The following is a 15074-nucleotide window of genomic DNA, read 5'->3' on the forward strand; positions in this document are numbered from 1 at the left end:
ACACATAATCAACATTTTTTCACTGAAATTACTTTCCAATTGCCAAGGTAGGTATTTCTCATCATCAGGTGTGAAACTGAAGAAAAATAGCTTTCTGAATTAATGATCAAAGTATTCAGAATAGGTTTTTTTGTTTAGTTTTTTGTTTTCGTACCAAGATGGCTGTCATGAAAGAACTATCATACATCATGCCTTCACTTTCTTTCCCTGAACATTTCTTCCTTCTTCACCTTTCATATATTGTGACAAGGTGTTAAAATAAGATCTCAAATATCTATATTTTCTTTGACTATGTACATTATACTACTTTTCATACATCAGGACTGAATAACACACAACACATTCATGCCTAATTGCACTACTTGTTATGCCACTATTCAATAGCAAAAAAAATAAATGTACTTTCAGTGAGGTACCATGTGATCATCTCTACTGCTGGAAAACAACAACTAATACGCATCAGTGTTACACAGGGAGTGCATTGTTAAAAACACTGCAGGCCAGGTAACAGCACGATATGACTTCGTGGGTGTATTTTTACACCCAAGACTCCATCAAAACTGCATCCATAATCCTTTGGCAGCATGCAAAAGAAAAAGGACAGCATTATAAGGCAAAGTCCTTTAGTATAACAGGACAGGTTGCCAGAGTAGAACAGGAAGGAGAAACCACTGGGCAAACAACGGGGAGGGAAAGGAAGAAGAGTGAGACCACAGGAACTAAAATAATAACAGTAATAGTAATTTATAAACCACTACTGGGAACTGGGTGAAAGTACAAACCTGGGCAGGGCTTCAAAACCCAAGTACATTAATTATTCAATATTTTTCAAACACAGAAAATATGGAATAATGCTTCCATTTGAAAGATTTGGAAACTACTCAGGTGATTCATGCATATAGCAGAAATAAAATTACTTTTAATAATTTTTCTGGCAACATGATGACAGTAGGCCAATGCTGGATCCAGCTGCCTAACACCAGTCGGAGGTGAAATCCCATGGCTGCGTAGTATTAAAGCTACTGAATCCAGTAGAGGGCACCTTTCATTCCCAAAATTGTTGTGGAAAGTACACGCATCCCTTCAGCCAGCAAGGAAACATACCCACATCCAAAGCAGAATTCAGAAGAAGTTAAAAGTTCAAACTACTCTACAGAACAATCAGAAAAGAAATGGGAAATATCTCCCTTCATGGCACACTTGTAACCGTTTACTCTCTGTACGCTGAACACCAAAACCAGGTCTAGCAGCTTCACATCTGTTAAAATTTCAAGTGTGAAGTTATATCATGTCCCTGGTCATATGTAAGTGTTCCTTCTAAGTCTTTCCATCCAAAAGTTTTGTTATATACAGGGAAAAAAAGAAGAAATTGCAATTTTGAAACAATACCCAAAAAAGAGAGGCAACACTAAAGTCAAAAAAGTACGGAGTTAGTATTTTCTTGTCTGACTTATTTCCCTTATCCTTCTTTCTATTGGTTTTCTTCATTATGCTATTAGAAATTATTTTCAAGAGCTGTGTGACCTGAAAGATCGAAGCAAGCTGATGCCTTAGTAATGATATTTGTACTGCCTTTTTTCTGGAAAACAGTAGTTCTTTTATCCTAACAATAATTATTCTCTTCTGGCATTCAAAATATGCAATGCAGGATATTGTGTGTTTCAATGGCAAACAGGTGAGCACTGTTAGTGATACCACTGACTGGAGCACAATAAATATTTATCTTCAATTGCAGCAGCTGCAACTCCACAAATTCTTTTGCAGTCACAGTCTGCAGAAATGACAGAGCTTACTACTACTTTGTTTTTTAAAACTGATGGCAGAAAAAAGCTTCTGACACTGGAATGACTTTGGTGTAAAATACTTCCTTCGTTGTGAGCTCTGTAAGAACTTATTTTTCAGTTTTGGAATTGCAGTGACTATTTTCATATTGGATATCCTGTTGTTTTTCAAAATCTCAGCATACACTTAATATTTCAGATTTACGGCTATGGTTTATTATTGCACAATATATTTTCCAAAATGCAAGGTGAACCTGTAGAACTCCCCAGTTTCTCCTCTCCCTAAGTACCTGTAAGTGTAGAGGGAGAAGATGACACTGAACCCTTCATATGATTTAAAAAAATCATCCTGGTCAATCTGAGTTATAAGTAACACATATCATGGGGAAAAGGTCCCCCTGAAACTGTTCCTCCCCAACTTTGGCACTATACTGTCACTTTTTATCTTACCAAGGTCAAGTATTATCAGCTGGGCTGCAGCCTGTGCATTTCCAACATCATTTTCTGCAATGCATTGATAGAATCCTTCATCTGATTTCACCAGACCCAGAACTTGCAGATTATGTTCTTTCTGAGGAGTGAAGGATAAACACAATACTTAAAAATGGGCTGCGACTGCAAAAACAATGGTGTTATTAAGACACATTACTATGGTAGGAGAAACTCCTGAACAGTAATACACAAAAGTGTATTTCGAGCTCCCGTCAGATTTCATCTCTTTTACATTGAATCCTCAAATTATACAGCATCAAAAAGCAGCAGAAGCTCTTACTAATGGCTATCATTTTCTAGCATCACATATCACTGGCAAGTCATAACATTCCCACAGCCATTTTTATGATATTTTAAGCAATGAATATAACCGCATAACTCACTGTTACAATCCCACGACCTCAGGTATACCCCATTATACAACCATTAAGTTCTAAGCTATGTCTCAGTAATGACTTTCACTACATCTAACATTTCCCACTAGAAGTACCAGTGTGCCAAAACTCACGATCCACAACTCAGTTACATTTATATTTCAATTCCTGTTTGAAATTGTAATTTTCATCGATCACAGATGACTGCAGAAAACAGACGTTCACAGTGAGCTTGCACTCCAACAGGTTCAACCAACAATTTGTGCTTTGCCATTAGGTGTGCCTCTCTCCCCCATGGAAAATCTAAGCTACCAAGAAACAGACTCATAAGCAAAGTGTTTTAGAATTTCAGTAAAATGACTGAATTACAGAGCATTACAGAATTCAACATACCAATTAATTCTTCCAGGCCCTGAAAACATCAATAGTATAAAAATAGGAAGGTGGTCCTATGGAAGAACCTAGCTTCCGTGTGTTTGTGTTACAGGACTAAGGGTCGGGTCAGGAGTTGAAAGTGTACAAAACTCACTATATACTTACAACAATTTTGAAGTAGTCACTTGGAATCACCATGTCTCCATTCTTGACCCATTTCACAGTCGGAGTAGGCTTTCCAGTCACCTCACACTCAAAGACAATGTCCATAGATTCATGAGCATAAATGTTCGCTGGCCGCTTCAGAAATTCAGGAGGAACTTAAAATAAAAAGGAAGAAAGACAAAAGATGGTGTTAGCATCCACAAAAGCAATTAGTTGTGCTTGTACACGTAAAGATGGCTTCAGGGATGGCAGCACAAAGAGCAGCAATGTTGGCAGACATTTTCAGATCAAAGTTTGATATAAGCTGATACAAGCTCTATTATTTCAAAATTGCATTTAGGCCAGTTAAATAGCCAGCCGGTCTAATTTGAAATGACCTCTTGAGAATACATGAAAAAAGAAATTGAACCAAAATCTATAAAGTGTAACATTAAAAGTATTTTTAAAATCTAGAGACATATATACTATTTGGAAAAGAATACCTGGGTGGTTGAAGACCATGCTGCTCTCAAATCTGCCATAGGCACGATGCTGAACACTAAAGAGAGCAGCAGGGGCAGCAGGTACAGGGAGGATTTCAGAGAATATTCACACTTCCTTCACTAACTCAAGAGTTCATCTGAGCAAATCATTTAGTGCTTAATTGTGCAACATTTTAATGCACCTTTCACAAATAAAGAATCTTGCAGGCTAAGCTGCCAGCAAGACAAAACCCAGGTTACAGAAAAGCCTTCATCCTTTCCTTCAGCAAAGCTTGTTACTTTATGAAGTGGGAAGATTGTAGTTAGATTTGAAATTTTTTTTAAAATGGGCTTTGATGAAAATTGTTGTGTAAAACTTTCTTGCAATTTACACTTGAGGTGCATGACAAGCACCCCCTTGGAGCTCCCCAGAACAAAGAGCAGTGGCACTGCAGTCTGGCTCCATCACACCGAGCACACCATGATCAGCAACGTCTTATTTATTCAGCCAAACCTCTGCAGTTGATACAATAGAGGGTTTTCAGAGAGTTCTTTGTACTTAATATTTAAGTCAAAAGGTAGCAGAAAGGTAAAATTACATCAAAAAGACTTTCTGAAGTCAACGGACGCAAAACTAAGATGAAACTTTCCTCGGGTACCCATTCCCTTGTGTTTCTGTGAAGAAACTCAGTACATCAAATAGCGCTGCATTTATCTGAAGGCTTTCTTCTCTGCTTTGTGTAGGCACAGCCACATTTCACTGCAAGGTATAGATCCTTGTCTCTTATATGCCTATTCGTATCTTCGGGCATCTTAAAGGAATTAGACCTCCAAAGTTAAAAATAAATATCCCCTTGCAAGAAGCACTAGCTGCAGAACTGCAGACATAGCTTTGTACCACGTCGATAACGTGCTCCAGGCAGGGGTGCCCCAAGATGTGCATTTCAGAGCACAGTAATACACAAAGGTTCTTCCTGAAAGAATGTAAAGCACATAGCAAAGTTGTCATCTCCAGGTCTTGACCGCCTTTTAAAAGGTCTTTTATGTTCTAAGTAAGGTTACTTAAAATAAGGAAGTTTAAAATCCAGGAAAACTCAAAGATAGAGAATTCTTTGGCCACGCAAGCCCCACGCATCCAAAACCTTGCGAGCACCACTGGGGCCCCAGGAAGCACCCAGGGGCGGGCGAGAACTCCAAGCCTCTGCAGCTCACTGGCAGAAGAAGAGCCCTTTGTAGGCACACAGAATTCAAGTACCATCTATTATGAAGCACATTCACCTATTTGTTTTTGTTAATCTCACCAACATAAGGGCAATTTCCTTACTTCTGGTGGCAGGTCTGATTGTTCAAGTTCCAGGAAAGTCAAAAGCAGCCTTTTGCCCTTTAATATTTATCAAAGAAAGTCAATATGGCAGGGCTACAGAGTTTAGGCAAACATTTTACATGCTTCACTCATCAATGGGATTTATTTCATGCTAGGGAATAAGGAATACTAGACTATATTTTTTTCTGTGATATGATCCATTTTCCTTCATGTACAGGTTTGCAGGTGGATTTAATTTTTATTTTTTTAAAACAGATAGCTGGACACAAGCTGCTCTCCACAAACTGATCTCTCTTCTGATCTCTCAAGTTTCAGACCAGAAATAAGAGAACATAAAAATATGAAAATATTTACTTATAGAGTAGGAAGATGACTTAACTCTCAGACATATATAAACCTACACCAGAAACTACAAAAAGATGCTCACGCACATTTATTGCTTGAACTCCTTCACATAGGATTAAAAATCTGTATGGGGCTGAGTCCAGTTGCTGCCTATGACTTCCAAGATCCATTTTGTATAATCATTTTCTTAAATTTACTAAAACCTCCATGAACTCCACACGAAAATGATTTAAGTATTTTTGTACTTAGTATCTGCATCAGATGGTTGTTACAACTGTAACTTCAGTCCTCTGAAGTTACATTTGGAAACTGTCATCTGAATTTATTCCTGACCAAATTGCAGTAACCTCTTATTTTAAATTTGTATTCCTCCCAGGTGTTTATCCCTTGGCATTTCTACTCCGAATGAGCTGTGCTTTTCCTCTACTCCCTTCCCGTATCCCAGCCTCTGTTTAGGACAGCTCACACAAGCCATGTTTGCTCAGGTTGTTCTGGCATGACAAGCCACCACACCATCCCCAGTGACCCTCTGTATTTGCTCTGCTTTGAATTAATTTTTGCGGTCCATAGAGCTTCAATTACTTGCATGCAGTTTCAGATGTGTCTTGCCACTGACTTGAAAAAACAGCATAAATACAGTGTTATCACTACAGCAAATACCTTGCCCAATTCACAATGCTACTGTATTTGCCCTTTCCTAGATGCAACATGCTGATCTCCGAGTCAGCTGCTCTCTCATCTTTAATCATTTTTAACTAATGAGTATTTTTGTCCCAGGCTGCTTTATCACTTCCTTTCAATCTCTCTCCTCTATACACAGATACAGACACATACACACCAAGTGTTGAGGTACCCATGTGGTTGCAAAAAGGGAGCATAAAAATTGGAAACACAAAAAGTTGCTTTTCCATGAAGGTAAAATACCCTTATTTTCTTACTGTTCTCTACAGGGTGGCATTAATTCCTTAGCTATTAAACTTATGACAGGAATCCTAATAAACACAAGCAAGCAATGTTCACTGTTAAAAGCATAAAACTTGTATAAAAAAATGTATCTGCTGATGTCAGAAGACAAGCAATTCGCTGTACCTAGCAGCTACGCCACGAAACTCCAAGATAGAGGGATCACAGAATCACAGGATATCCCAAGTCAGAAGGGACCCACAAGGATCATCGAGTCCAACTCATACGTAGGGATATACAACAGAGGGTCAATAAAATAACGAGTGGCACTTAATACAAACAAACAGCTGCTCTCGGTTCAAGACAGCCTTTGCTAGAGTGAGTTAGTTTCTCAAAAGTATTATGATACAGGTTACCTTTAATTAAACCATGGTTTTCCTTTATCTGATCTTCCACTTACTTCTGTTTGTTCATTGGTTATTTCTTTCCAAAGCATATTTGGCCATCCTTTTAGCTCAGAAACACCCAGCATAAACAGCACAGAGGAGACAGCAGACCTTCCCTCACAAAGAAACGTGTCCTCCTTCTACAGACACTGCCTGTCCGGCATAGACCACGTATTAGGGGAGGCCACCACCACAAAGTCCTGCTGATACACCTCTCTCCTGGCATTCCACTTTGAACATGCTGACAGCAGATGAGACTTCCCTCCATATCCAGCTTTTGGGTAAGAGACTTCCATGATAACCAGCTGGTTATAAAACCAAAGTCAAAATGGAACCAGAGAAGAAACGAAGCAATAGTATGGGAATGGCCATGAAGAACTGGAAGGGCCGAGTGGCGAGTGGAGGTGAGGAGGAAGGACAAGCACCAGATGGGCACCGGTGACCCTTCACTCGTGAACCAGCAAATGAGAGCATCGGAAAGTTCAGGATTGTTCCTGCTCTCACCACTGGTGTCTCCTTTGTAATGAAGACCCTTGGAACCCCCTCAGATATCTATAGCGACTGGCATTGCTTTAACTCGGGACATCATCCACTAGCAGGCACTAATATAGAATTATAAGATTTGTCACGAAAATGAAAGTAGAACTAGATATCCTATTACCTGCTCTCAAATATTTTTCACTTAGGAGATTAAGAATTTGAAACACTTCATTTTTCAAAGTGACTTTGCTTTTCTGGCTTTTGGAGGAAATGCCACACTATTTACAAAGGGAAAGTAATATGAGAAGTGCTCACTTTATTATCCTTTACTTTCCAGTTAATGAATTAAAAATGCTTTTAAAACACACTTTTATAGTTTAACTATGTCAATGGTTAGCATTCGCACCGATTAACACAATCTAAGTGCAGATGTTTGTGGTAGAGAAGTTAAATTGATAACCAGAGAGCAAATGAGCCAATTACCATATAAAATAAGATTTGTAATGGAGGATTATGTGTTCCGTTACCAAACAGACAATTAAACTTCAAAGAAAACTTGGCAGCTCACCCTACTCTTCTATCCCTCTGAATGGCAGCATGCAAACAACTATTGCAACTGCAAGATGCTCGCACAGAATTTCACATGCACTGTAGCACCCTAAGAGAGTCATTACACAACAGCATCTTCCACCCCTCTGCAGATATAAAAGACAAAGCATTTTGATCCTGACAGTGATGAGAGAAAAGAAGGAAGGCAACCTACATCAGCAGGTGACTCAAACTTATAAGCTGGATCCCTGTAAAAGTGAAATACTCTAAAAATAATATGTTTTTTTAAGCCCACGGGTGTAAAATGATGGGAAGAGCTAAGGAAGTACGTAAGTCCAAGTGGAGACGGGAACAGCTGCTGGGCACAGATGCCATTTTGCAAACGCAGGTGACCAGAAAGAGCAGAAAACCAAGTGAGCAGCGAAAGGCAACGTACAGGACTGACACTTACCTGATTTGTGCTTGTGTGCCAGCAGGGGCCAACAAAGAAAAACGCTGGCTTAGGATCCACACTGTCTACAGGTTAATTTTTAAATGGCGAAGTATTAAAAACCTTTGAATAACTATGTGAAGAACATTAAAGCAGCATCATTTATTCTGAGCCTTACAGAACAACTGCTTCTTCAAGTGTCTTTTCAGTGGTCAGCAGCTCTTGCCTGTTCTCTCTCATTAAGACAGAAAGGGAACAATTTGGTGGCCTTCAGGGCCGTAGCCAAAAGAATCTATTTTCAATTCAGCCATCTGTACTGCTTCAAATGAGAGAGAAATTAATTACATTCAGTCCTCTCCAGCTCTTGAAGAGCTTTCCTTTCAGTTTTACAATCACGGATGGAAGAACAAAGGTTCCTGGTTTCGCAATCTCATTTCAAACGTGAAACTATAAATGTGAAAGCTATAACTAAACAAGAAAAGGAAAAATTCAAGTTCTGCACAATTAAAAAAGCAGAACTTTCTGCTTGCTTAGTTACAAGCACAGTGAACCTTGTCCTAAAATATTCAGACCAAAATGCTGCTATTCTAGCTAATATCTAATTTTTGCATGCCTTACCCTTTCACCAAAACTGAATCCCCTCCACATTGCTCCCCAGAAAGAAAAGGAAGGTGGCAAAGTAGTGTTTCCTGATAGTCAGACTTGAGAAACAAAGAAAACCTTGCAGAGGCAGAAGTGCAAGCAAGCAGGTCATTTAGGTCTTCAAAGTAAGAAAAAAATCATCTGAATGTATAATCTCCTTAAAAAAAATCCAAAGCTGAACTAGGCATTATATATCCAGTATTCCTCAAAGAACAGGCAGCTGCAGCTGCGCCATTATCTCCCTTCTGAATAGGTGTAAAAGTCATACTCAAAGTGTGTAAGAATAGTCTCATTTTGATGCAACAGAAACACAGATTGCAAGCCATACTTTAGAAAGACTCGCTCTCTTTTTAAAAAAGCATTAGCACAGCTGTTGGGCCAAGCACAGCATCAGACAAAAAACAACTTACACATGATCAACTGCAAGAGGTAGAAGGAATCTGTCACAACGTTTTGCTGTCTCCTCCAGTCCTCTGTCACCTCCCTGCTTCAACACGCTACGGCAGCCAAGGGACTGAAATGCAACAGCTGCATTTCCAGAGTGGTCAAGGACCAGGCTGAAGTAGCCATTTCCGCTTCCTCAGCCACCTACAAATGCTCTCATTCCACAAAAATTACAAGTGTGTTCCCTGAAATCACACCATTAAATCTTAATTCTTGTCCATGTCTCTTTGCAGAAACTTCACTCTCCTCTGTACACACTTCTCTGGATGGCCTGAGGATTTTCCTTATCAATCAATGCCAATCATCAAATACAAAAGCATCTTCCAAACCCACAAGTTCTTGCATACTCCCAATATTGATATAAAAACTAAGCAGACTAGATAATTTCTTGTAGTGCACCTCTGATTAACCACTCCTTAAACATTCCTGCTCAAATGACTTTCATTTTATAGCTACTGCTTCCATTTCATAACTACACTGTGGGTAGAAACCCAATCTTGTATTTCAGTAAACAACCAGGATTACCATTATTATATAAACTGGGCATTTTTATCATTTTTATAAACAGCCTTTCAATCAGCATTTCAAATGATAAGCCCAGGGGAGTTTTATCTCCTGCTCCTGGGAGGACAAATACTCTATTAGGCTATGTTACAAATCCTTCTTTAGAATCCTTACAAAGTTAAACTTAATTTTAACAACCGAAGGTTTGTTTATGAGTAGGGTGTAACTCTGGAGCATGATGATCACACTGTTAATCCATTCAATGATGCCTTGAATCAATATTAACATGCTCACTGTATCACTGCAATACAGAACATTTTCTCCAAATCTACCTGCCAAATGGCAAAGCAGCTCATGCTTCTGCAGACGGCAGCCTTCTGTTTTAATGAGACACTGTACAGGATTTTAAAATCTTTGATTTTTTTGGTTTTAAATTCCCCAAGCAGAGGCTGCTTTAGGGGACAGGTCCACCTCCAGCTCAGACCGCAGGACCCATTTCACTGCCTGGGATAGCTTAGCTTTTCAATGCTAACCACAGAGAAATGTCTGCATTACATACAGAGTACATTTTATTTAAACTAATACCAATTTCCTTGGTCATTTAGCTGAAACCAACTAATTTCTGTCAGCCAGTTGCCATGACACAGTGGGCAGACTTAGATGAGAATGTTTTACATTATTTGCATTATCATAGTGCTTAGGAGCACCCACAGAGCAGAGCCATTATGTTAAAAACAAAAGCAAACTATTTAAGTACCACAATGTAAACAATGAAATTAAAGAAATTAAAGATAAATTATAACATTAAACCATTAAGGAGAGAGCAGTCCACTCAGTTATGTCTTATATTCACTTAAGTCTATGAATACATCTTGTGCTTTGTAGTATCAAAGTGTAATCACTTTGGAAGCCTATTGGCCTTCTAAATATGTCTTTTTCTAAAATTCTGATTCTGCCCCAAAACGACATGACATCCTCCAGCTCCTGCCATTATTACCAATACAGAGGAGAAGTTTCAATTAGCTTTTAATTATACCTTCTAGTTGTACAAATTAGCTGGTTTCCTTCACGTACATCATAGAATAAAAGGAAATTACACTTTAAAGAGAACTGGGGAATTACAATTTTCTTTCTTAAAAACAACAAAGGTATACAGATAAGCACTTTATATATATATAAAAAAAAAAAAAAGATTTAAAACCAAAACAATGCCTCAGGAAAGTCAGAAGTCATCCCAACCTCTGAGCAGGACTGTCATGTCCTTAAAACACACTTAATATGCAGCTGGAAATTTGCACAGCAAACAAAAGCTGACAAAATGGAACTTTTTAGAGAAATAGCCACAAAATAGAAAACTGTCAAATGAATATAAAAAAAATCAGTGTACCAAGACAAAAAAGATTATAAAAATGTAAACTAGTACAAGCACAGCATTTTCTATTGCACAAAACCCAAAGTTCCAGTTTATGCACAGAAACCGCAGTCAGAGGATGGAAGTTTCTGTAGCAGTGACACAGTGTTACTTCCTCTTACCTTGTAAGATAATGACTTCACATGTCTGCGTTTAACAAGTAAACCATTGATGGTTTTATTACGTTTTAGACAATTAAAGCTAACATACCAGTAGATCAACAGTTCGCTGTCTGTGGGATGCTTACAAGTGTGAGTTCTCTGCTGCTCCTTTAACAGATGAAGCAGAGAAAGAGGCAGCATTTTTCTGTAAGTGCAGTCTCTGGGAACCTACCCTAAACTAGTGAGATTCTGCTCGCCAGCTGAAATGGCAAGGCTGAGCGCTCAATATTTTCCAAGCTCTTGCTCATGCAGATGGGGCTAGTGCTTTTATGGCTTTGTCTACAACCACCGAAGCACCCACAACCTGGCTGGGGTATGGCAGGGGGTGGCCTGACTGTATTTGAATTGATTTGAAAACAAATATTTTACATTTAAAGTGAAGAGCTTTTCTTCAGAAATCATTAACCTATTAAATACTCTTCAGAGGCCAGTCCCTACATAAACATTTTGGGAGCAGAAACTAAACAATATTACAACCACCAAGAAATCAGATGAGGGTGAAGAGTACAGATTATAATGAAAGATAGTACAATTATAATAAAAAAATATCCTAATCAACTAGAAAAGGAAAATAAAAATATCAGGATAAAAATCAATAAATATGTATTTCTTCTTCAGGGAGAAATATTAAACCGGACATTTACGAAATAGGACATGATAGCAACGGCAGAAAAAGGTCTTAGAAATAAGGATTTTGCCAGAGATCATAAATATGACCATGACCTGAACACTACTCCCAGTATCCTACTGGTATGAAAAGAAGCGATCATAGAAGAAGCTGCTGCTTACACCTCCTGAGATTCCTTTTCCATTCAACACCCAGTAATCCTCAGCTTACCACATTTCAAGGAAAACACGGACTCTGATTTATAAGAAAACTCTGTGAATGATCAATGACTCAGAAAATTGGCTCCAAAAGAAGCCCCGGTTTTGGTTATTTGAGCAAAGGCAAGATTAAGCAGTAATATAATTGGAGACCTCAAATAGGTAAGAGAGCTTAATACATAAATACTCCCTGAAAAAAAAAAAAAAAAAAAAATCAGATGTGCGTGTCATTCTCCCAAAGGAAAAACTCCTATGCAGGAGTTAACACCTACATTCTTGCCCTATTCTAAAAATAATAGAACTCAAAACAATTAATTGCTCAGTCTCCAATCTGATATGGAAAGGGGGTCTTCTCAGTATGAGCTATAGTAAAATCTAAAACTATCTTTACATATAACTGTTCTGAACTTGTGCATATACAGGACTACAGAGAAACTATCATTAAAGGCTGTGAGATGTTAGCTCAGCGCATGAATTTGGAGAGCAGACAATTAGAGGTTATGTATATACATACCCACAAATAGAATTGTCTGGGAAGTTTTCCAGGTGCAGAAACATACGGCGAGTGCTCTGAGCGTGCCCTATACACTAGCAGTAGTTTTATTATGGTTTTGACTTGTGGGGTGCCTTAGCAGTTGCAGACCAATTCAGTACCCTAATTGCATGCTGGCATTAAAGCCGTGGCAAGATTGCAACATCATCCACACCTCTCTTAATCCTATCTATACAAAGATAAGCATAATAATTGGCCGTAATTGTCAGCTGATCTGTTCGGCAAGAGCAGGAAGTGTTTAAAAAATACAACTCCCTTATCTAAGCAGTATCTGCAGATACAGCATCTGCTTCGCAGGGCTTTCAAAGTCACCCTACCCTGATAACCTGCGAACAAAGGTTGCTTATCAGCAGGACGCATCCAGCAACAAAGAAACACAGCGAAGGTTGCACAGCGCCAAGCGGCAGCCAACTGCAGGCATCAAGGAAAGAATTGTGAGAGGAGTGAAAGCATACAAGCAATAAATACATCTCCATTCATTCTCCCAGTGTCTAGCAATCCCTGGATGAGGGAGTTCCTGAGAAAGAAGAGAAACCTTTTCATTTGCTGGTCCCTTGCCTGCCCTTGTTTCTTTCTGGACCCAGGTAAGCTTTCAGCAGCCCCAGTGCTCACAGCATTAAGTTGCGAACTTCATCAACACTCCCTAAGAAAATTCACAGTTTTTTGCATGTCTTTGAGTTAATCAGCCGTGCGATGTCTCGTGGTTCATGCAACCAAAGGGAACCAAGCATTCATTCCCTATTTGCTTTCCCCACGGCACTCAGGATTTTACGGAAAAGAAGTTTTTAACACTGCATGTGTCTTTGATCATCCTTGTTACATTCCCTATACCTTCTTCAGCTTTACCGCATCTAACAGCTTTACTACTTTTGAGAAGCAAGGGAACCAGAACTGCTCGCAGCATTCAATATATAAGACCATCACAGATTTAGTCAGTGCCACAAGGATTTTTCTGTTTAGATACCTATTCCTTTCTTAGTAAGTCCGAACATTTAATTTGTTTTTTAAAAGCTTACCTTTTCCAAAGACCTACATATTACAACCTCAATATTTGATGCCTGTGCAAAACCAGGCAGGTCAGAGACCAGTGCCATACAAGCAGAGTTTGAACCGCATTTAAACTGAACGTGTTGCTTTATAGCGCATTGAACTTCACCTGCTGTTTTACTGCTTCATTGTTTCTTGCACAACAAGGCATTTCTGCAGCTGACCCCACAGTCAGCACTCATTCCTACAACCTCAGTCCACTCAGAGCCAACAGCAACGTTTGTCACCTTACAGTCCTCTTCTCCAGATCGCTTACAAAAATGCTGAACGGTGCAAACCCGGCCCCACTGGTGAACAGAAGCCCTCAGTCCCACTCGGATTTTCTGTCTGTTCAACAACCTTACTGATTTTCTTTCATCTATACGAGGTCATTCCCTCTTCCTCCACAGCACCGTCATTTGAGACTCTCAGCAAGACTGACAGAAGAGCTGCAAATAGAGGAGCTCACATCCATCAGTCTGAATATCCCCAACTTCTCAGCAGATCTCAAGTCAGGTGAGGCTTTTCTCCCAAAAACATACACAGTTCCAATACACCATACCTCCACGTGTCTAACAACACTATACGTTATTTCTATTTCCATCAATTTAAACAGTCTGGATGCCAGATTACCTTGGCCACAGTTTCCCAGAGATTCCCCAACGGACTCTTAAAAAACTGATGTCATGTTGACCAAATATCTTTAGTCTGATTTTTTCAGACTGCCTAGCCAACTTAAGTGATAGGTTACACACCACACTCAGGATTTCACACTTAAACTCCTTGAGAAATGTGGAGTGAATGCCATCTGGTCCGGATGATTCGCTACTGTTCACTTTGTGGATTTGCTTTGAAATACATTTTGCTAGCTTGGCAGTTGCAGGTAGGTCCTCCAACAAGCACGCTTGTTCTAAGAGGGAGAAAAGAAAAAAAAGAAGCAGCTTCCAACTCCACAAAGAATTCAAGAATTCACTTCTCCGCTTCAGGCCATCTTCTCACCCCTTTCCCTTCATGTTCAGTCATCTGCTGACCCTGCGCGTTCACTGGCAGGCTTCCCATCTCTGACAGGCTTCACAATAAGGTATGAGAGATTTCTGTGTAATTAACAAATGGTTCCTCAAAAGCTTTGTATTATTTTACTTGCATGTAGATGTGAGAAAAATGTTTTTCTTTACCATGCTGTTAACAGATTTCAGGGTTGGTGGTTTTTTGGTTTTTGTCTTTCCAGTATCATTTCTGACAGTTGTAAGGCATTCACTGCGAGCCTCGCACAGCTCCTTAAACAACTGCCATGCCGCTTTCCATGCTTCACCTTTTTGACTGTGCCTTTGGATTTTGTTTTCAGTCAGCTTCCTCTTACAGCACTTATCCTCCCTCCTTTCC

General features: G+C 39.3%; 1 protein-coding gene across 11 annotated transcripts in view; it reads right to left on the reverse strand.

Annotated features, from left to right (window-relative positions):
* NEO1 (neogenin 1) overlaps positions 1-15074 on the reverse strand; it is a 191536-nt gene that overhangs the window by 71053 nt on the left and 105409 nt on the right. For all 11 annotated transcript variants that reach the window (XM_040570223.1, XM_040570222.1, XM_040570217.1 and 8 more), the window contains exons 6-7: positions 3188-3342; positions 2232-2352 (exon numbers count right to left, since the gene is read on the reverse strand). In XM_040570223.1, coding sequence (XP_040426157.1) covers positions 2232-2352; positions 3188-3342 — 276 coding nt within the window. The remainder of the gene's footprint in view (positions 1-2231; positions 2353-3187; positions 3343-15074) is intronic.

This window comes from Cygnus olor, chromosome 11 (assembly GCF_009769625.2).
Source record: "Cygnus olor isolate bCygOlo1 chromosome 11, bCygOlo1.pri.v2, whole genome shotgun sequence".
Classification (NCBI taxonomy): domain Eukaryota; kingdom Metazoa; phylum Chordata; class Aves; order Anseriformes; family Anatidae; genus Cygnus; species Cygnus olor.